Below are 21,905 nucleotides of genomic sequence, written 5' to 3'. Positions count from 1 at the left end.
GGCGGGACTCGGGGAGATCCACCACAGGGCATCGATCTCCGGAAAGCCTTGTGCTCGTCGAAGAAACACGTTCCAGTTTACGTTCATCGATCGTTCGTCGAGACTGCAAGCAATGGAGAGAGACGAGAAGCGAGTGAAACGGTATACGCTTCAGAGAGACGTTATCAAAGAATACAAGCCTCTCGAGGATCGATTACAACGGCAGATTTCTGCGGGCGACTAGATTACGCGTTGTTCTCTCACGCCATTGCTCGGCCAAGGCTACCTCGAACCGCCTACACGCCCGTTACCGTCGTGCAAATCTTATTTGAATTGGAGATGCCAAGTTTACCCCTTAGCTGGACCCGCGCTGTATAGTCAGCTTAGAGAGGGTGACGATAAGTAGCTTAGGGAGGACGCGTCGACGGATGCACCCTCTTCCTTCATCCATCGTGGATCTGCCTCGATTCTACCGCGGAACCAAGACTGCCGGTGTATTTATGCGGACAGAGACCAACGAGGATTTAAGGCGCATTTCACTGACGGAGACACGAACATGCACAAATAATAGGGTCATCGAGAGACTGCGTAATTTTGTCGGGCGAGATGGTGTTCGAAAATGGTCGGTTTCGAAATAAGTTGATCCGAGGAAAGATTTCTGAAAGGGATTTGCGAGAGGTCAGGTTTAATGGATGATTCGTTAGGAAGAGTACTATAACGGAATTTATTTTGGTAGCCTGTGGGAGATTATTCGGTTAATAATTGATATAGTTTATTAAATATCGTCTGTTGAATAAATGTAGCGATTATACAACTTTGTAACTATTATACCGCAATATAAATGCTTTAATAATGCAAAAGAAGTAAACGATTTAAGCGACTCTTATAGTTTAACGATTTATTTGGAATTCTCGCGCACATCGATCACAAGCTATTCTCGAAGATTTCGCATTATTAGCACGTGTAACTAAATTTACACGTGGCGTTATGCGTGCCGGTCTATGACTATATTGGCGAATCAATATTCATTCACTCGATGACAGTAGCATAAATATTCGCTCAGTGGTTTATTAAAATTTTCGTGCTCGATTATTGAAACTTAAATTATTTTCGTACGCGTTGTTCATCAAGAATTTAATAACTCGACTCTCGGTTAATCCTGGAAAAATGGTGATATTCAACACACCAGAGTCATGATATTAAATTCTTAAACCATACTATCGCTACATGCACAACGCGACTCATCTACCTTGACGTTATTTTCCGGCCGAACGCCGAGGATGAAATTGTTTGAACGCGAGGCTGACTCGGTAAAGAGACGATTAACACGTTTCCGCGAGCAACGAAACAACGTGACAATGGTCACCGAGAATTGGGCTGGTTTCAACAATTCATTTTGCGGGACTAAATTGCCTGCGATATTTCGAAAGCGGACGGGACCACGTTGAATACGCGCGACCCGGCAAAGCCAGGCCGAGCTCGACGTTTAAAACGAGCCTCGCATTCCCTAGAAGCGTGGCGGCACCTGCGCGTGCAACACCTGCCTTTGGCACAGATTGTCAGATTATCTTCACAAGTGGCTCATGAAACCCCGTTTTCTCTCCTCTTCCCTTCACGCTACATTTCGCTCTGTTCGACCACTCGTGGACGTCTGGTTCCTTTCAAAACGTCCCGGAGTGTCGAGAATGCTGAATATGTGCGAATGAGCGCGGAGTAAACGTGGCTGATTTGAAAGAATACGTTTCTGGCAATGCTTCGATTGTTTCTACTTGCTACTGACCTGTTTTTGCTCTTTGCGTGTACTTCCTTCTCGTTTCCCATTTTTTTCTTGGTTAATCGTTTTGCTTACTTGGACATGGAAAAATAATTATCGATGCTGCATATTTTATACGTAGATGTAACGATATTTGATAGCTGACTTGGAAATTTAATATCTAAATATGAAAAACACTCGAGCATTACTCGACGTCTGACTACGTACGAACCGGATCTACGTACAGTGTAAAGTTATCAGAATTTAGGCACTTTTAGATCGCGGTTCTAACTATCGTTTTATAGACGAGTTTTATGCGAATATGGTTGTAAACTCGTTCCTTCGTTTAAAAAGAAAATAAAAACAGAGAAATTGTCCAAAAATTCTCTTTTTCCTTAATACACAATACGGCGAATTAAGAGTACGGTAATTTCTGATTACTAACCGGTGGTCGCAGTCGTGGAATCCTTAAAAGTAGAGAAGCTGGGATTCCACGATGCACATTTGAGGTATCAGAGATCCCACAATTTCCTCCGAAACGAATTACAGGATCCACCGTGCGGCAACGTTGGCGCGCTTCTTTTATTTTTCATTCGTGAAAGAGAATGTAACGATACCATCGGGAACAGAAATAAAGTAACGCGGTATCTGAGGATTTGCTCCATCTGAGAGAAGAATTAATAGAACGAACATTCATCTTTTACCGTGTACCATTCATTTACAACCCCTAGAAACTTTAGTCGTTGGTTTGATCAGTTTAATCGATCGACTTGAAAACTATAAAAAGATTACATTGAAACTATTTTGTTAACTATATTGTATTTAGACTTTCCCTATGTCGTTCTTTTTTTACATTTTTATGATCTTTTAAGATCTTGTGTTCTTCCTCTCGTTGAACCCTTTCGACTTTTGAAAACTTCGAGACTACTTGCCACCCACGTACGATAAAACCAAAAAAAAAAAAATTGCCCTAATCGATAAATAAGCGAAATTCTATCTCTTAAAAATAAGAATTGTCCCAACCGTGTCATAAGCCATGCAGGTGAAGTCTTCGACGCTAGCAAGAAGAAACTTTCGATCGAACCTCTGAAAAGATAAAATCCAGACGCTATAAAAGCCAAAAGAATTAGCATTTTATACGATTGGAAGGCGACACGTCCTCGGCAAAGATACCCTGAAACGGAAGTGCTGTAACGCGTCACGAGGAATCGCTTTCGTTTCCCCAGCTCCACGCTGATCCTTTTAAAAGATTAAAAAAAGACGTTGAAGCCAGGGTAAGAGGATGGTGGCTAGGATTTACCAGCGGGAAAGGTCTTCCTTCTTTTCGTAACTGCTAGCGAGAAGCATAGTCGTCGGGCGTTGAAAGCGTCGTGGCAAAGAAATCCAAAGGTTTTATTATCTCAAAGCGAGAACGATAGCAGCTCCAGCGAGACACCAATTGTCAGCCTGATCCAACGAACGAGTTCGTTACATGGCTGTCTCGTTTGCCTCGCTAATGCTGCCGACAATTGGCTGGAACAAAGGCGAGCATCGATCGGTCCTGCACTATTCCCTTGTTTGTTGATACATCCGCGACTTCCTCTCGTGTGAAATTTGTCGTCGATTTCACGTCATTCTGTCACGTTGTTGCCTCGTACATTTCGATTCGTTTCACCCCGTTTAAAGTGGTGGTTTAATCCCTTGCCTTGTAATATCGAATCCTATACGTATGCATGAGCACTTATTATGATAATTATTGGATAAAAACAGATTATATTTGTAAAATCATTTCATTTCTATTCTAACTATACCTTCAATTCTTCAATTAGCATCTCTAAATATAAGCTACGTATAACGTTTCAGTGTACCGCATCAAGATAGCTTTAGAGGAACGATTATTTAATAAAAAGGCCGTAAAGCAAAGGATTAATCTTTCGATGAATGATGATACTAAAGCTACAGAGATTTATAAATTCTCTTAGTTTAACCTTCACCAAACTTCGCTTCAACGTTGTTTGTAAAATTATCTTCTTTCGCGGGAAAGCTTCTATTAAATTTCCCTGAAACTTTAGATTGAAATTTCAAAGAGTCGGTGCTTTCGTAATATCTAAAGGGTACGATACGGTGCTTAGAAAGAAAAAGTAAGGGAATAATTTTCAAATTACCTGTGTCACTGGCCTCTGAAATTTAAAAATCTTGAATTCAACTGCGAAGAAGAGCCATCTATCATTGTTAAGAATCAAGAAAATTATTCGCGACAAATTCGCGGAGTGGCGAGGGCCGAAGAAGAGGGAGAAAAAGGGATGAGAAAAACTTTCTAACAGGATATTCCAACGGAGGCGCCGGAATTTCGCCGCGAACGCACTTTAAAACTGTTCCCCGGGTTACTGAAGGAGATGGCCCATCGAAATTAACCAGAGAAACGCGAAATTCCGACTACTTTCGACAGCAATTTGCTATAACTGTGAAGAACTTTGCTCACGGCGCTTCCCACTAATTTGCCACTCGTACGATGTATGATTTTTACGGGTAAAACACCAAACGCTTTTCCTATGCTGTTTGCACAGAAACTCGTACTTTGCGAGTAGTTGCAGCATATTTAGCAATTTTTTTCTTTTTTAGAGACCACGATGGATTTATAATTTTATATCTTTGGTGAAACCATCGTTCATGCAGTTGCGAATTCTACAATTTCATAGACGATCTCTGATTTAATAACGATCGTTCCATAATTTAGTTATTCTACATTATCGACTGTTGTTAGTTGTTCTATACCGTAGATTCCCGCATAACGCGGTTAATAGGTTACACGCTATATGAATTCACGTTATAGGAAATCGTGCTGTACGGGCATTTTCTTCGTATAACGCGCATAATCCAAAGTAACATGTTTGGAATGATTATTGCTATAGCAACTTTCATTTTCTATGCTATATCAGATAGGATAGTATTTGAAAAATAAATGCCACATATACGAAGTTAAAAAATTGAAACAAAAAGTGATTATGAAAGTGAAAGAAACATATCATACGATACAAGTGATTTCTTCCTTTTTTTCAATTTCGAGTTCAAACTCTGCAATTATCATTTTCCACGCGATTTCATTCTCCAGTTAACTGTCGTGCCTTGCGATCATCGTTCTATAATTTATGTACAATTCTAATTGTTCTATCATTTTCTTCGATATTTTTAGTATAAATAGAAGCAACGTTCTAAAGGTTTAAAACTAAATCGTAACCGATGGTCGTGAAAGTGCAGGCACGTTGGAAAGATACAAAGGTGGAAAACGCAAGGAAATAGCCGAGGGAGTGTCTGTTTCTCAAGCTTATCGTCTGACTTTCGCGGGCCAACAAAAGAGCTCGGTTACGTAGTTTTCTCGCGGAGTAGACGCGGTCGATTGGTCAGACACAGAGGGAGGGAGAGAGGATACATTACTCGTGGAAACGTGAAACCGAAAGCCGGAATCCTTTCGCGTCGAATGGCGGATAAAGAAAAAGGGGAAAGTGAGCGCGGATGGAGTCACGTTTAACGATTCGTCGACGCATCGCGTGGCTATGGTTAACGCTCACCTGAGAAAGGAATAAAAAAGATATAAAGAACGGGAGAGCCGTGGTACGAGATGGAAGTAAAATAGCGATGAAAGGTTTAAAAGATACGGTGCTTCTTTAGGAACAAAGAAAAAGCCTGATAAAGTTTTATTTCGAGAGAATAAGAAGAAGCTTGAAGAAAACAAATATTAAAAAATAAAGATGGTAACGAGGGAAATAATCTTTAAGAAGGATGTCATTCGTTTACAGGATATCTTTTATTCTCTGCACCCAGAAGAAGGATGTTTATGAAAATTAATATTTTTATGAACACAAGTAGAAATTCGTTTCATATTCGTCGAATATGTTCGTGGAATTTTACATCCTAGAATAAATTCAAAACCGCCATAGTCTGTCTACGACATTCGAACTTCGCGTAATCCCTTAACCCAGTCAAGACTGATGACATAGATGTCAGATTCGCGTGATACACGCGATTACGTCTGTAAATATCAACTTCATCAACTACTATTCTTCTATCGCAAATAAAAGGATCGTTGAGTTAGAGAAGTAAATTGCAGGATAAATTGTTTCAAGTATTAGCTTGTCCGGAAAGTTTCTTTCGTTTCATAAGATGATAATACATGAACAATTTTTGTTTTATGTTATTTTATTGAATTGGGTATGATCCATTTCGTTATATTTTTATTATTATGTTCGTGCATAATTCAACAAACTAATATTAAACGAAAAACATTGTGCGTGTATTATTTCCTTATAAAACGAAAGAAACTTTTCGAACAACCTGATATAAAGATGAAGTGAAAAGATGAATATTCCACGAGCAGTCGATTTATCGTGACACAAATTGTAGTTGTAGAAACTATCCTATTGCAGACAATCTTGTCAAAATAGCACCGAGCTGAAGGGAAAACTGTCTTCAAAACGTAAATGCGTATTTTGCAATCGTAAAAGGAGTGCGCAGTTAAGACGACGGTACGGGAGCGTGTTGGATGTCACGAACTAACCCCTTCTCTCCCGTCCTCTTGCTGGTGGCAGGGGTTAAAGGAGAAGGGGGATGGAAAAGGAAATCCCGCAACAGGAAATTTGAATTAAAGCCGGTGGACGGAGAAGAGGGGCCATAAATCTTTTTACCGTCTTCAAACGGGGAAGAAAAATCCCTCGGGGTTGCGCGCCGTCCTGGAAACCAACCCCCTCCGGTGCGGTAGGAAAAGACGGACTACCCGGTGGAAAAGAAGAAAGAAGAAAACGGGCCGCGCAGCTACGACGAATCCTCTTTTCCCGGGCTTTTTGCCGGCTGCACCCCCTCTAATTTACTAACCTTATCGGCCTGTTTTCGAGCGACGCCGCCAGAAACAAAGGATCCTCCGCGGCGTTCGCTCGGTTTTGCGCTCGCCACGGATGGCTGGTCAAAGGCGCGCAAATTACGCCCGGATACACAACACCGGAAGCGAGATTACCAGGTCACGTTCCACGTACGCTCCGCGGCTGGTACACAGGGGCGAAAATTGAAAGAGAAACGCCGCGGCTGGAACGCGCCACGCCGGATAGAAAAGCTTGACGAATGAATATATAGGCGGGGAGCTGCGTGGAGAGGCGACGATAGAACGAGAGGCAAGCTCGGTTGTTTCGTTAATTAAACGAAGCTGCGTATCCGTCGCGAGCAATTAACCGGGACGGTTTGACGAACTGAGGGACTCGTTTCCGGCGACTAGCTCGGCTTGCCAACTTTAACGACACTCCGCGTCGACCGCGTCGATTGTATTGTCTCCTTGCTCGGCGGGTTCTCGAGCCCGGCAATGGCTGCTAGTTTCTTTGGCTACTCGGAAAATTATACAGTGCCGTCTTCTGGCTTTTGCAAGAGGATAGCGGCGGGATGCTACTGAAAGGTGCAATTTAAGGGTAAAGTCGAGCTTCTTGCGAAGGCTTGCGGTGTTTATGGCACAGATGATTGGCTAGAAAAGCTGCTAGATTAATCGGGCAATGAATTGAATGCTCGGGTAAAAAGATTCTGCGACTAATGACGGAGCTTTCGTATAATACGGAAGAGGGGGAGGAATATGGAAGATTTATTTACTTCAAAGAATTCATTCGACCCTCTGAAGTTCCCGAAACTGTTAAAGATCCATCTGGGAAGACACCCTGTTTGTCTTATCGAAATATTTCTCCCAGAAGGAAAACATGGAGTGTTAATCGTTCAGCCCCTAACTCACTGCATCAATAACACCCCTCGATCCTCAAGGGGTTGGTAACGTTCGTTATCGCTTAAAAGTATGGAAGAAAAACGAATGTGGAAGTGGATACTTTGTATAAAAGACGATGGACGTTTGTTATCGCCGCTTTCGCTAGTTGTCGTCCAATTCCGCGGACGAAGGGTAACCAGATACAGGGCAGCGTTTAGACGATGTCGACGTGGTCGTGTTTAGCCTGTCTACGATGTCGCTTATTCTTCGTTGCACGCTTGAAATCTATATATATCTTGACCCTAGCTTCTCAGGTTCCTCGTACTCGTTTTCTTATTTCTTAAAGAGACCAGAATATCCTCAACTTTCATCCCATTTCGTCTGGAAATTAGATTTTCAGCTCGGAGAAATCGATATGAAATTTCTAGAACTTTTCACTCGTAGAAGTTTAGCATGAAGTATCAAAAATGTTAAACGTAGGAACGTGAGAGGAATTTGAATAGAAAGTTTTTCGTTTTAAGTCGAGCTAACACGCAGACACACACAGGCGAAAAAGCGCACGCCTACTTGAAGCACTCACGATACCTTCAGCTTCGAATTAGTCTGTTACGCGAAGGGTGCACGCGAGCAACAACGTCAGACTCAACTTGAAATTGAGTTGTCATCCACTCGCCGAGTTATATGGCGCCTTTATAATGTTGGCCGGGACCGTGATGCGAAAACTATTAAGTCCGAAACCTGATAGCCCCCCTGATGTCTGGATCGAGGGATATTAGAGGTAAAGGGACGAGTTCGTAAGGGAAGCAACGTTCTTCTATTGGGGTTGTTTCGGGATCGTACATCTGTTGGAGATAATATCTTACCACGTATTCTTTCGTGCTATCTTTAGGGCATTCGTTTGCTTCAATAAAACGAAACATCTAACGCTACTTCTTTCGGTCATTTCAACCCAATCGTTAAGAAATATCTCAAATTTGAAGAAAATCTTTTATCGATATTTTACGTTACACTTTCTAAATCTTCTGATCGACTAGTAAAAATCGAAGATCCGCCACTATCAAGTTTCCATTTCTCATGTTTGTCAACTGTGACGCTAGATTTATTGTTATTTAAGAAAACGAAAATTAAAATTCATTGTATCGCGCTAACAACCTAAACGTTTTAAAGTAAACGTTATTAATCGCTGATAGAATAAGAGAATAATTCTGCAGGTCGAAAGAAACGATTTTCTTACGCGGCTGTTTTCTACTTTCAGAGGGTCGAATCCTGGAGCTGCATTCCCCGGATGGAGTGCACGAGTGCTGGTTAAGGGCCGCAGACAACGCGGAGGCGAGTGTGTGGTTCAACGCTCTGCACTCGGCGCTGGCAGCTCTCACTTTAAAGGCACTGCGACTGGCCTCCGCGCTTCCGGATCCGCCGCAGCTTCAACACATCGGTTGGTTGGCGAGGAGACACTGTCTTCAGGTGAGTGATCTTCCTCGTTTTATGTCATGCAAGAAGGAGGGATTAAAGTGACAAAAACCGAAAAGAAGAAAGAGATAAAATACAAGACATGTAACAGCAACGAATAGAAAATGACAGATCATTTTTAAAAAACGAATGAGAAGGAGGAAATAAGAATAGTTGAGAAGGTAGCAATAAGAAAAGAGGGGTGATACGCGACGAACGCGCGAAGATGAGATGGCAGGGAGATGAATCAAAAATTTTTCCCGACACAGCGGACGGAGGACAAAAAGCAGCAGGCTAATAAAACAAAAAATAAGAACGAAGCGAATCGACGAGGAAATGGATTGACTGTTAAAACGGCGTAGTGTAGGCATCGTGATTGAACGGCAGGAAATGGAAAAAGATTGCTAAAGTATGGGTAAGAATCGAGTCAAGAGAACAGCCGGTAGGAAAGAGTTCTTTTTGAAGAAGGAGGACAGAAACGGGAAAAAGATAAAATATCTCGGGTAAAAGATCAGAAAAAGAGTAATTTTAAGAAAGAGACAGAGAAATATTGAAAAGAACCGTGTTTAAGAAAAAGATGGGTGGAGGGGGGTTGACGGGGAGGAAGAGGAATCTCGAAAGAGGAAGCAGAATGGAAGCGAATGTCTGGCTCTCGACGCGTTTTCTCGCGTTTTTCACAATCGAATAGGCTGAGACTGCTCTTCCGCGAGCAGTTTCACTCTGATGGAGGGTGACGCAGTCCTCTCGACGAGAACCAGCCCGCATGAGCATACCGGCAATTTGCCGCGTGCCCGAAAGCCTAGGCGAAAGCGTCGCGACGCGCCTCAACAGCGAAACATTCTTAATCGGCGTCGTCGAGAACGAAATAGGGGACGCAGACGCGTACTCTCGCGTTCTTAAGAATTTTCATGAACCGGGGGATGATATTTCTAGGTAATTACTTTGCTGCTTTTCTTACAAATTGAATTGTGAATGGAGGGAGACGATTAAATTTTTTCTTTGGAAGTCGTACTTAGGTTTCTTGTCGGAGTTGAACCTTTTATGAAGTGGATGAATCAATAGTTAGGGTTAAAAGGTGTACGTACCGTGCAATGGGTAAATAACTGTACATAAAATGCAAATAAGAAGATCGTCTTTAAGTTTTGCACACGGTTACGAAGTGAGCAATCAAAATTCCTCACTCTGATTTCCATCTTTGCTTAAGGTGTAATGTATGTAAATACATTATTAACATACTAATTATATGTATCTGTATAACTAAATTGCAGAAGATCAGATATCTAGTAGTGAACAAGTACTTATACTCTTACAAAACAAACTACGACATGAATCTCATTGTATCACATTTGAGAATTCACGGCGTTTTGTCGCTAATATAAAAAACAATGAAATTGAATACATATTTGCAATATCGTCTCGTAGAGCAGGATATTTCATGAGAATGTAGCTGCCATTTTACACGATTTTATGTTTTGTACTTCTGCACAAATACAAATGTACAATTTTGATGTACAATGTTGACACAAATGTAGTATTTTTAATATATACTCCGCTGGTATTTTCTACTATTTCATAAAAACACCAAAGTATCAACGATGTCATCACATTTTTGTGGAAATCACTTGCAACAAGGAACCCGAAAAGCACCTTGCACGCCTGTTTCCAAGATTATCATAACGATTCAGTAAGTAGCGGACAGTTTTCGTTAATAAGCTCGTTAACGTAGCGCCCGTTGGCGTAATGACGCGTCCGTCGTTAAACCGTCCTCTAATTACCCGCCGCTGCCGGATCGTTGGATCGCTGGCGATCTCCATTCGGCGAACAATGGCCACCGCTTTGACCGAATCTGTCGCCGCGATCTCTCTATCGATCGACAATAGTTAACCCCCGCAGCCTACCAATCAATTCGCCCGTGATTACTCAACGCGATCAAACTGGCGGTGTTCGCTTTTAAATTCGTTTCTGTCGCTGTGCCACGCCAACCCCTCTTATGCCAGGCTCGTGCGCCAGCCCTTTTCCCCACGTTTAATTATCTCGAATACGCGCGACGGTTCGAGAGGCAAAACGGGATCGCTACGGTTACCGCCACGCTCGACCGCATAATTAGATATCGGGATTCTTTCTACGAACGTAGCCACGGACAGGAAACTTCGTTACGGCGAATATTTTCCGCGAGTGAACGCGATATCCAACACCGTTGCGCGGGAACAATCGCTGATAATTAAGCGACACGATTCGTTGCCAGCCGTGAGAACGTTTACGAAGGAAAACATCGCCTGTCTTTTACGCCTCGGTGTGCTGACGAATGGCGCCCGGTTGTACGTATTCTAAGGATCGCGCGTTGCGTGAGAATTTTATCCCTTTACTTGTGAATTAAAAAAATTTTGCCCGAGTTATATTCGGTGCTTTTAATTTTGGACATCCGCCACTTTTTGTTCGTCCAGCCTGGAGTTCGAAAGTAGACAGATACAATTCGCAGAAATCAACTTCCACTTGTTCGGAAAGTAGAAATGGAAGAAAAAATAAGCACGCAAAGCATGGAATAACCGAGCCATAAAACCGTGGCGTTAGCAACCGAGATAAAACTCGTTGCAGCCGGAAGCGATCTTAGCGTCCCGTAACAGCAACTTTCCCTACGTTGCCTGGCGTAGAGAGGCAAATCACCGTCTCTTTGACGCTTTCTTCTCTTTTTTATTCCTTTTTTTTTTCTTCTTCTTCTTTTCCCTTCTTTCCGGTTCTCGAGACGAGAAATCGTTGGAATCAAATCGCGTGATTCGCGAGCACCGGAGGGCTTGCTCGATTGTAATTGGCGAAGAAAGTCCGTACACGGCGGTGACTAATTGTCGCCAAGTCGTGGCTTAATTATTTGGAACGATCAGGGATCGTTAATTACAGGCTTTCGTCGTGAGACGACAAACGTGGCTGATTTGCACCCTCTTCTTCGAGACGAAGGAAACGAACCGCGACCGAATTCGCGGTTCTCTGTGTTTGCTTTTCCCCCCGGTTCGCCGTGGATTCTTTCGTTACTTCGTTTGCTTTTAAACACGGTTCGATGGTTAGCAGTTTCTTAACGCCTCCGGTGTCGAAGAGAAATCAAGAGTTTCGAACGAAGCCCGGGATCTGGTGAGAAAATTGTGCTGGAATATTTAACTGCAGGGAAATAGCGATTCTATTCTCGAACACTGCAATAATTTATTTGACGCTATTGAATAACACAATTTCCGAGTTGCAGCACATTTCTTTGTTTGATCGAAGCATTGTGTTTCGTTCTAAAGTGCAATTTCCTACGAATTCTATTCTCGAACGTTTCTATACTTTATTCACCACGCTTCAGAAATATAATTAGAAATACGTTTGTTTGTTTAGTCGGTGCTTCGTTTACACAGTAATAACGATATCAAACGATTCTAATTCCGTGTTTCAAGGAAGAAATACATCTTAACAAATTAATGATTTGGTTAATTTCCAGTTACACGCGAACGTATCGCGTTACGAGCGGCATTCCGCGATAAGGAGATTGATCGCCGTGTAAAATTGTTTTCCTTTGGAATTAACGATAGTTGGGTTCTTTCGGTGGTCAGTGGAACGGAAAGGTTGAAATTGATGGGTTGATAATGCGGTTGGAGTTCCGTGATGTAGTCGTTCGAGATTGATAAACCTACGAAACCTGTAATCGTCCTAAGCACTAAGCACCACTTTTCTGCCCGAGCAAAATTATCAAATAATTTAAGCCTATTGTAAATCGGAGTGCTAATGGGTAATTCTAGGTAATCTACGCGAGATTACACTTCTTGCAAGCTTTGAAAAGCTTGCCAAAGTGTTAAGAAACAAAATGCCTGTGGAAATTAATGAAACTGTTACCCATCGATCGCGTTTAAAATCGTGTTTGTAGATCGAATACTGGTTAATTTACGATCAAAGTCGGATCGTTGGAATTTCAGGTTTCTCGTAGATCTATTCACAGATTCTTTCCATTTCAAGTTTGACCAAACTCTTCCTGAGAATGTCCAAAGGAACATTACAAAATTGTACTTTCTTCAGAGAAATTCTAATCCCTTCCTTCGCACACACATGCATGCACGCACGCACACACACACAATTTTGGGGACAGTTTCCAAAATCTTGGACGATTAACCATTTGCGCTAGAAAGATGTGACACGCATGTCGAGATGCTTTTGTTGCAAAATCGCCAGCGACGTGTATACCACGTCGATAGGCATTTGTCGCAGAAATACAAATGACGTGTGCTGCATGTCGACTAACAGTCAGATCGTTTGTTTGTCGTGCTACAGTTCCAGAGTGCGCTGCGTCACATAGAGTCATCGATATCTTGGAAATATTTCAGAATAGATTATTAACACTAGAACTACCACACCAGTCAAATTGGTTGGTTTTACAATTTTATTTTAAAATTCCTACTTCATGTTATATTTTTTCCGCGATGATGTAATGACTTTCGCAACGATAACTAAACGGATAATATAATGAATTTTGTTTTGTTTTTTATGTATTCAAACTCGAAATAATTTCGCGTCAAGGCTACTTATACCAATACCAGTCAATATGACTGGTACTTATCAAAGTGTAAAAGGATGTTGCAATCTGTTTATCGAACTCCAATTAACCAGTTTCCTCATTTGTACAATTTCCCACACGTTTTTAACATTTTTATTGCGTATCATTCGATATGATGATATCAGTTATCAGGAAAATTCCGAATCGATCGCTAGATCGCTGGATGCTAACACTAGAAATGTCACGCCAATCAAAACGACTGGTTCTACAATTTTATAAATGTCAATCCTCGTTTAGGAATGATGGTTCCAGATGGATTAATAATACCAAAAATGTACTACGTAACATGGAATTCCTTCTGTAAGAAAGTAATAAATCAATAAATATAAAAATATTCTATTATTACGTATTTTTTAAAGACCAGTCATTTTGACTAGCTTTGGTAGAAATAACTTCGTGTTAACTATCGGTAGTTCTAGTATTAACACTTTGACTGCTACGTGGGTCATATATGACCGGCCACGGTTTCTCCTGTGACGCCACGGTGGGCAGTGGTGACCGGAGCGCTTGAACTTCTTCCAACTGTAAAAATTGTATGAAAATTGACAGTTAGGGCGTTTTGAATATAACCGATAAATAGAAGATACTTTGAAATAAAAAGTGCTCCATTGAACAATTAAACATTTTTATTAGAACAGCAATAAAAAAAAAAATGAGAACAAATCTTGCATCTAGCGGTGCACTGTATTTGCATCCATATCTTTGAGGGGTAATCTACGAATATTACTATAAACACACCTTAGAAAATAATCGTAAATGCTGCTTTACAATCATATAATTGAAATTAGAAGTGTGCACATACCTTACTATTATATATAGAATGAGCAAACACTGTTTACTAATATCTTCTACACGTTTCAACAATATATTCTGCACGTTTTGCTTACGACGAAATAACGAACGCGAATGGTTTGTTGAAATAAACGAAGCCTTGTTATAATATGTCGCTATCAACTGTTACCAAGGCGCCACGGTGGTCACCCGTGACCAGCAATAAGATAAACGGTCCATTGGGGAAGAATGTTGTCCTACATCATCAATTTATTATTATTTTGCCATTATATGCTTTGAAGAATAAAAATACTCCCGTGGCGTCCTGAACGAAACATGTGATTTCGGCGTGGCAGTCAAAGTGTTAACTGAATAAAATGCTATTGTTGCCATATATCCGTGTAAAATTCTTTATGTAAGACCCTACCAATGCGCTGAGGCGCTGCTTAAAAGATTGCACTCGCAGGCGCATTGAGGCGTGTTATATTGTAGCGCACGGCACGCATAACCGTGAGTTTATTGGTAGCGCAAATGGTTCTAAGGCGGTTTCGGAATTTTATACGCTGTAGACGATGCTGTATCCCCAAAGAATCCTAAGCTTCGGAATATTAAACAAACCAAGTTGCCCGAATTGACGCAAACATATCTATATCAATCTCCCTGGTTCTAATTACCGATCACAGCAGTGTTCGCAATCGTGTATGGACCCTCCAAACTAACCTACCGAATATATCGACTCGGGATACGATAGATCGATAACTAATATATCCGATGTACGCGAGCGTTCGCGTATCGATGAAGACCAACCACCAAACGAAGGTGCTCGGGGAAGATGAAAGGGGGGAAGGGTACACGAGGTACCCGGCACATAATTGATTGGCATTAACGTACCTGATTGCCAATGCCTCACCCCTTCCAGTCCTCCTCCGTCGTTGGAAACTCTCCCGCGGGGTGCTTCGATATCTGTCATCGTCTCTGGGATGGCTAACAGTGTTTGAAGATCGTACCAATAATCAGGCAATGCCGGCTACCAGGGCCGAAGAATCAAATAGAATCAAATTCGGAAAGAACACGCAGATAAGGAACAAAGACACGTGAATTGTGAAAACTCAGGGACATATTATTATTATTATTGTTATTGTTGTTATTATTATTATTATTATTATTATTATTATTATTATTATTATTATTATTATTATTATACGGTTCGAGCCTAATAATAAGTAGAAAAGAATATAATAATAGTAAGTATAATAGGGGAAGCATGCATAAAAGAAATAAAAAAAGCGAAATGATATTTTTAAAAAGTGTAATAGGATAAGAGGGTATTCTAGAACTTCGTTTTAAAAGTAGATAAGCGTCCAGAGAATAAGTCCACATTTTCAGCGTATCAATTTGCCCATTTAGTAATTCTACTTAGTAGATTTCGGGAAACATTTCTAATATATCCGGGCGGTGCATATAGATTGATTTGTTGCAAAAGACACGCACAGCTGATTTTGCCACTAATAATTTTAAATAAACGCGGAATGTCTGCTACAATTATGTGGTTCTCGGAAGTATTAAATTGTCCGAAAAGTTTCTTTCGTTTTATAAGAAAATAATACACGCGCAATGTTTTTTGTTATATATTAGTTTATTAAATTATGCACGAACGATAATAATAGAAACATAACGAAATGGATCATAATTAATTCAATAAAATAATATAAAACAGTAATTGTTGTTCATCTATTATCACCTTATGAAACGAAAGAAACTTTTCGCACAACCTAATAGATAGGCTGACATTATCCGAAATAGGAAGGTGGTTGTGTTTAAGATACGGCACTCTACTAACTAATTTAAAAGCAAGAATTTGTGTCGAATGTGTCGAATGAAGTATAAAAATTAAGTTTGTAAAGAATGCGTGGAAAGGAGATGAGATGAGTCGGTTGACAAGCTTATACGGTAGCTATAGGCAGAATCGAGGACTCGTACAAAATTAGAAATTAAAAGTTTGCTAGATTTTTTGAGCTTTGAGTTATTTATTTGAAGTTTGATAACCACTTCACTGATTTATTTTGCAATGAACGTTTTAACGACTATTAATCAGTATCTGAGAAGATTTCCTGCTATTAGAAATGTTTAACTTGTTGCTTTGAATTTTCTTCTTAATTTAAACATCTACATGCAAGATATCTGTTAGTTGCTAGTTTCCCTCAAGATGAAAAATGTAGAACATTCCTATTAGAAGCAAGTGGATGTACCAATAGATATTCACAATCCTTGCAAGCCTACAACATTAATTACTCCTAAGAAATAAATTGAAAGAACAAAATCTTTACACAAATGAAATGCGTAATCGAGGAATACAAGGATACAGATCAGAATTATAATTACCGGAGACGGACAGACGATATGCAAGGAGAAGATCGTTAGGATGGTTAATGATCCAGGGCAAGAATTCAGGTAAATCACAGGTGACACGAGCTTCGAGCCTGTCAGATCGGTTAATCACGCAGGATTACGTGAGTTTATCATGGCTGTTTACCAACGAGTGATTACTCGCGCGAAGCGGATCGCTTTTGCGGAGGCTCGAGATTAATTTTCAGCGTAATACCATTGCCGAACGAGAGCGAAAGAGAAACTACTCTACCGCACGAAACAGGTATATCGAACAATTATTATCTTCTGCCTGTAGCTGTCACCATCGATCCTATAGACAAAATTTATCCGCAAATTTACCTTTTGCAAATACATCCATTCACGCGACGCGTAAGATTCGGCGATATTAAACCACAAAATATACGAGCAAGTGTCCTCAAAGAATTCCCATTGAAACGTATTAAAGTCCTCCACAATCTCCGATTAATCGCGATCCCTTTGCGTCCCTTTGAAAATTTTCACCTGGTTCCTGACGTTGCCCGAATCAAAGTTGTCGGTGTTTCAACAGGATCGCGCGAATAATCAGTTAATACCGACGTATTAGTCGTATGGGTAGTCGTATCGGTACGAGGACCTCTAACGAGCGCCGATTGACGAACGCGTAACGATCCGACTTTGTCCGTTGTTGGCTGAAAATGCGATTCCGAATAGCGGATTACCAACGACAATACGCTCCGCGGTATTTTGCCCTCTTTTTGTCAAATCGATAAATGGAACGATTAATCACGAGAGGTAAATTCGCTCAGCCAGCGTACTCTGTTCGAAATCTGCTGAGAGGAATGTCGACAAAGAAAAAGGAGGGACAGGAGAAGACACTGTTAAACTGTGCAAAGGATTTCCCATTCCGCTGTCTATTCTCCTCCCTTGCTTCAAACGTATAGTTTGTTTCAAAATTTGAAGATTCATATTGAGATCGGCGCGATCTATTGGCCGATCGTTGTGAATTACGATCGGACAACGATCTGTAACTGATCTGAATCACACTGTCCTCAATGGGCTATTCATTCGCACACTGTGCGCTACGCCTAATCTATTTTAGACTATATTCTATAGCCGATCGATCTAAATCACCAGCGTGGACTGTGGCTGACTGATGTGAATTCAACTGTACCCTGTACCGACCGATCGATCTGTCGAGTCTCACCAGTAGCCTATTCCACGTTAATCTTCGATGATCTACAGTCGCTCGATTGATCACATCTCGTTTACAAGTAGGTGTCTCTGTGTCTAGCGAGTGGAACAATAAAAGTCGTAGGGGAACTAGGAGAAAACAAAGTTCAGCAAATCGAGTCACGAACAGTGAATCGATTTTACAATAATGGTCGCGAGCCAGGATCCTTGATAACGATACAATTTATTCGGGTAATCAGCGTAGCAGCCGGCAACATAACGTTTACCAGGAAAATCCATAAACAGGCGAAACCGTTCTGGCGCCGGTGTTCCACGAGATTATCCTCTCCTCTGCCTCCAACCCGGAAGTGCTCCGAATATCCGACCGGATCGTTTATTAAATAATATGAGAACCAAGTTCCTGGATCAACGGCCGGTAAATCACATCGGCAAACAAGGCGCCTCCGGACTAATTAACGCCCCCCTTCCCCTGTATAGCTGTTCGGCCGTTCGACGAACGAGCTATTGTAAATTGGATTTCTGTAATGAATTCCGAGTCCGGGTACAATGGACAGGTGTCGCGATTATTCGCCTCGATACACGCGACTGCGATTTCTCATCGCGCTTCTTCGCTCGTTCCAATACTTTTTATACAAATCCTGGCGAGGGTGTGTGCCTCGATACATTGGACAAATCGAATTTTTCTTATCGTTACATTTATTTTCATAGTACTTGCGTACATCATCGGTTGATTTTTGAGTCAATTGCTAATTTTACATTAACGTTAGACACATCGATAGACATTTCCTTTACTTTGATAGATTTTTCTTTGCAGATTTTTCGAAAGTAATAATATCCTAACTCGATTTGTTGCATTAAGTTCCTGGGTTCCATGGAACACGTAGTGATTTGAAATTTTTAGCTGCATACGTTTATTATTGATAGTATAATTGTATTTATATAAACAAATGGAATTATTTGTATGTCGATATATTAATATAACCTGTGACTCAACAGCAAACATCTAAACACTGAAATATTAAATATGATAGTTTAATACGAACTGCAGTATATAGCGCGGTTGGCGGACAGTGGTCAAACATTACCATAACTCCGCCAACGGGTCGTACTAATCGTATTTCTAAACTGTATTTCTAGATTTCGTGAATTTCCTAGCGAAATCGCAACTGGGTTCGTCTAAAATTTTCCCAAATCCAAATCCTAACGTTTTCGATTGCAAGCTAGCTGACTGAAACGTTCGTGCTGTAGGTTTCCACAGCATGAAGCGGTGCAGGCTATCGACGTTCGAGATTCGAGGATTTCGTGAGAGGCAATGTCGTCAAAGAGTTCTTTGGGAATTTGAACATTTTTGCGGAGATTTTTTGAAATTTCGATATTTTTACACCGAATGAAAAATGATTTGAAAAGAGCCATAGATTTTTAGAAACAATGCTTTGTGAGGTAGGATTCGCGTTGATATTTGAATAGCAAATTCTCGTCGAATATTTCACCGGCAGAATGGTTAGCAAAGTAATATCGGGTATCGTTTTATCAAAGCAGCCTATTTAATCGATAATGGACGCCGATTGCATTATTTATGGCCAGTCTTTAGCAGCGATTCCGCAATTCACGGTTTCATAACAGTTCAATCTAGCATTAACGCATACACTCGTTCAACATTAACCAGAGATATGTAACATCTATTTCAGCGGCTCGCAATATTCGAAATAATATGGAAAACAATCGTTCATAATAACAGAGAAAATTGATGCAATCGAATCATCAGTATCATTTGTATTCTTCGATTTTATACTGAAAATTCGAAAACATCCACCAACATAATCCGCCACTTGCATTATTCGACATTCCAAAATACAAAATTTCTCGACAACCACAGAGAATTTATCACAGAATGTACCTGCGTTATTACATCTCTCTATAAAATGTATTATATTTTGAGCATTTTCTGAACGTTTCAAAAATACTGATTGTCGCGATAATATATGCCATTGGTTTGTCACGGAATTACGTAGATTTATCAGTCATTTTTAATTGCCTTGTATTTTTCCATTTAACGGCTTCTCTTCCCAATTATGTAAATATATTAAAATACTTCCAGCCATCAGGTAACATCGAAAATCAACGAAAATAAATTTACAAGCCTCCCCTATGTAGTCTTTATAATAAAAAATATTCGTTCGTAGCAACATAACATAAATCACTAGTATCATCCAAAATTTTAATCATAAAATCCTTGAAAAAACAATTTCTATATTTTCCTTCGAATTCTGGCCGGAAACAGAAGATGTTCCACGAGGAAGATCGGGGGCAAATTAAAATCTTGGGAATTTGAATAGTAGTATTTGATAGCTTGCATTAAACAGAAAGAAGAAACGAGGGATGGAAGAAGATAATGGATCGAACGAATAAGGAGTCTTTAAATTCGTCGCGGAATAAAATCGCGCGAGTTCGAGCCGGAAGCGAGGAGTAAGGACCGCGTTATCGTCCATCTTCCGGTCGGATTACCATTCAGGGGACCGTGTTTCCCGTGTCAACGCGGTGGGAAGGCGTGCACGGCTGTCCTTCGTCGCGACGCCGGCGCTTTATTGCGTTCGTATATACGAGATTAGAGGGGACGAAATTCCGGCGTCGTGCACCTACGAAACCCACCCCTCCCTCACGCGCACTTCCCACAGATTCAATATGTGAACTCGATAAATTTATCGCGACCATCCTTTTCCCTTCCTGTTGTTTGTCGTTCTCTGTGAACCGAGACAGGAGTGTCGCGTATTTTCCATGGAAAAATTGATGATTTTGTTGGGAACGAAGGCACGTGTTAAGGGTGACTTCATCTTTTAGAGTTTTTTTTTTTAGATAACAAACTTCGAAAGCGTTGTTAGAATTCGTATTCTAATTGTGATTAATTAGGAAGATAATCAGAGGCGAATCTGAAGACAGATTTTAACATTTAGCCAACCGCGCGTGCCACAGCGAGCTATACGTTTCCACCGCGTATTTTCCAAATATCGAGGACAGATATTCACTACTTAAAAAGCGGAGAAGTCTAAAAATTATTTAAATGGTCAATTATATTTTGCGGTAATGATTTTATTTGACGATTTCACGTATTGTTTATATAAAAAATCAAGTTAAAGCTATATATTGTAAAACTAGAAATATTAAAGATGGCTAAAGATGAATAACACGACTTGAAAGTGAAATAAAAAATTCACAATGCATTTTAATATTTGTTTACACTGTAGTATCGTTTGTTTATAGCTTTATTTAGTTATAACTGATAGTGAAACTTTTTAATTAATTTTAACTAGGTTGGTGTATTTTATTATATACTGTACTTTATAAAAGTAAAACAAGTGATGCAATTAATTGGGAACAATAACAGGTAAACAATAACTGATAATAACAACAACGAAAAAGGAAAACGCGTTTCAAAAGTTAAAAAGGGGAGTTCTCCCCGTTCGGTCACGCAGCGATGTACTTTACAGAAGGGAGATCTCCCTATTCGGTTGGCTAAGTGTTTAAGATTCGACAGTGATTTAAAATGATCATTCAGAGTAAATTAATGCTCATATAGGGTTCAATTTGAGCTTCCAATTGTTCGAAGAAATATGAAAATGGTTATCCTAATGGACCACGTTAGGATTGAACACTACATGGATATAGAACAGTGTCCGAGAAATACATTTAATAAACCGCGAATCTGCGAAACGGATATCTCCAGTGAAATTCGATGAAATGATACAAATACTCCGTCGCTCTATTCTTTGATTTGAGTTCGTCATAAAGGCAAGCATCCAATCACCAAGAGGCCGGGTGCACTTCGACGGAGCCATTTACCCGCTACTCTATCCGGCGTTAGATTAAATCCGAGACCACGTGCTCGTGCGCACCGGAGCAGCTATTAAATTACCAGCTGGAAATTAACGATACTCCGTTTAAGAGTATTTTAATTAATCCGAGCGGTAATAAAGCTGGTGGAGCTTCCTCCGCATATTTTTTAGCGAGAGTAGCTTCGAGCGGCGGAGGTTTGCTTCGAGGATGGTCTCGGTCGGGGTCGCATGGGACTCAAGGCGTTTAATTAACCCCCCACCCACCCAACCACCCACCCA

The 21,905-nt window shown here is 40.6% G+C and overlaps 1 protein-coding gene across 2 annotated transcripts in view; it reads left to right on the top strand.

Moving 5' to 3' along the window:
* LOC100746694 (beta-1-syntrophin) overlaps positions 1-21,905 on the top strand; it is a 360,690-nt gene that overhangs the window by 282,040 nt on the left and 56,745 nt on the right. For both annotated transcript variants that reach the window (XM_012385063.3, XM_024367201.2), the window contains exon 4: positions 8,698-8,906. In XM_012385063.3, the coding sequence (XP_012240486.1) occupies positions 8,698-8,906 (209 nt within the window). The remainder of the gene's footprint in view (positions 1-8,697; positions 8,907-21,905) is intronic.

The sequence above is a fragment of the Bombus impatiens genome, unplaced genomic scaffold (assembly GCF_000188095.3).
Source record: "Bombus impatiens unplaced genomic scaffold, BIMP_2.2 scf_0317, whole genome shotgun sequence".
Lineage (NCBI taxonomy): Eukaryota > Metazoa > Arthropoda > Insecta > Hymenoptera > Apidae > Bombus > Bombus impatiens.
This window is presented reverse-complemented; position numbering and strand designations above follow the sequence as displayed.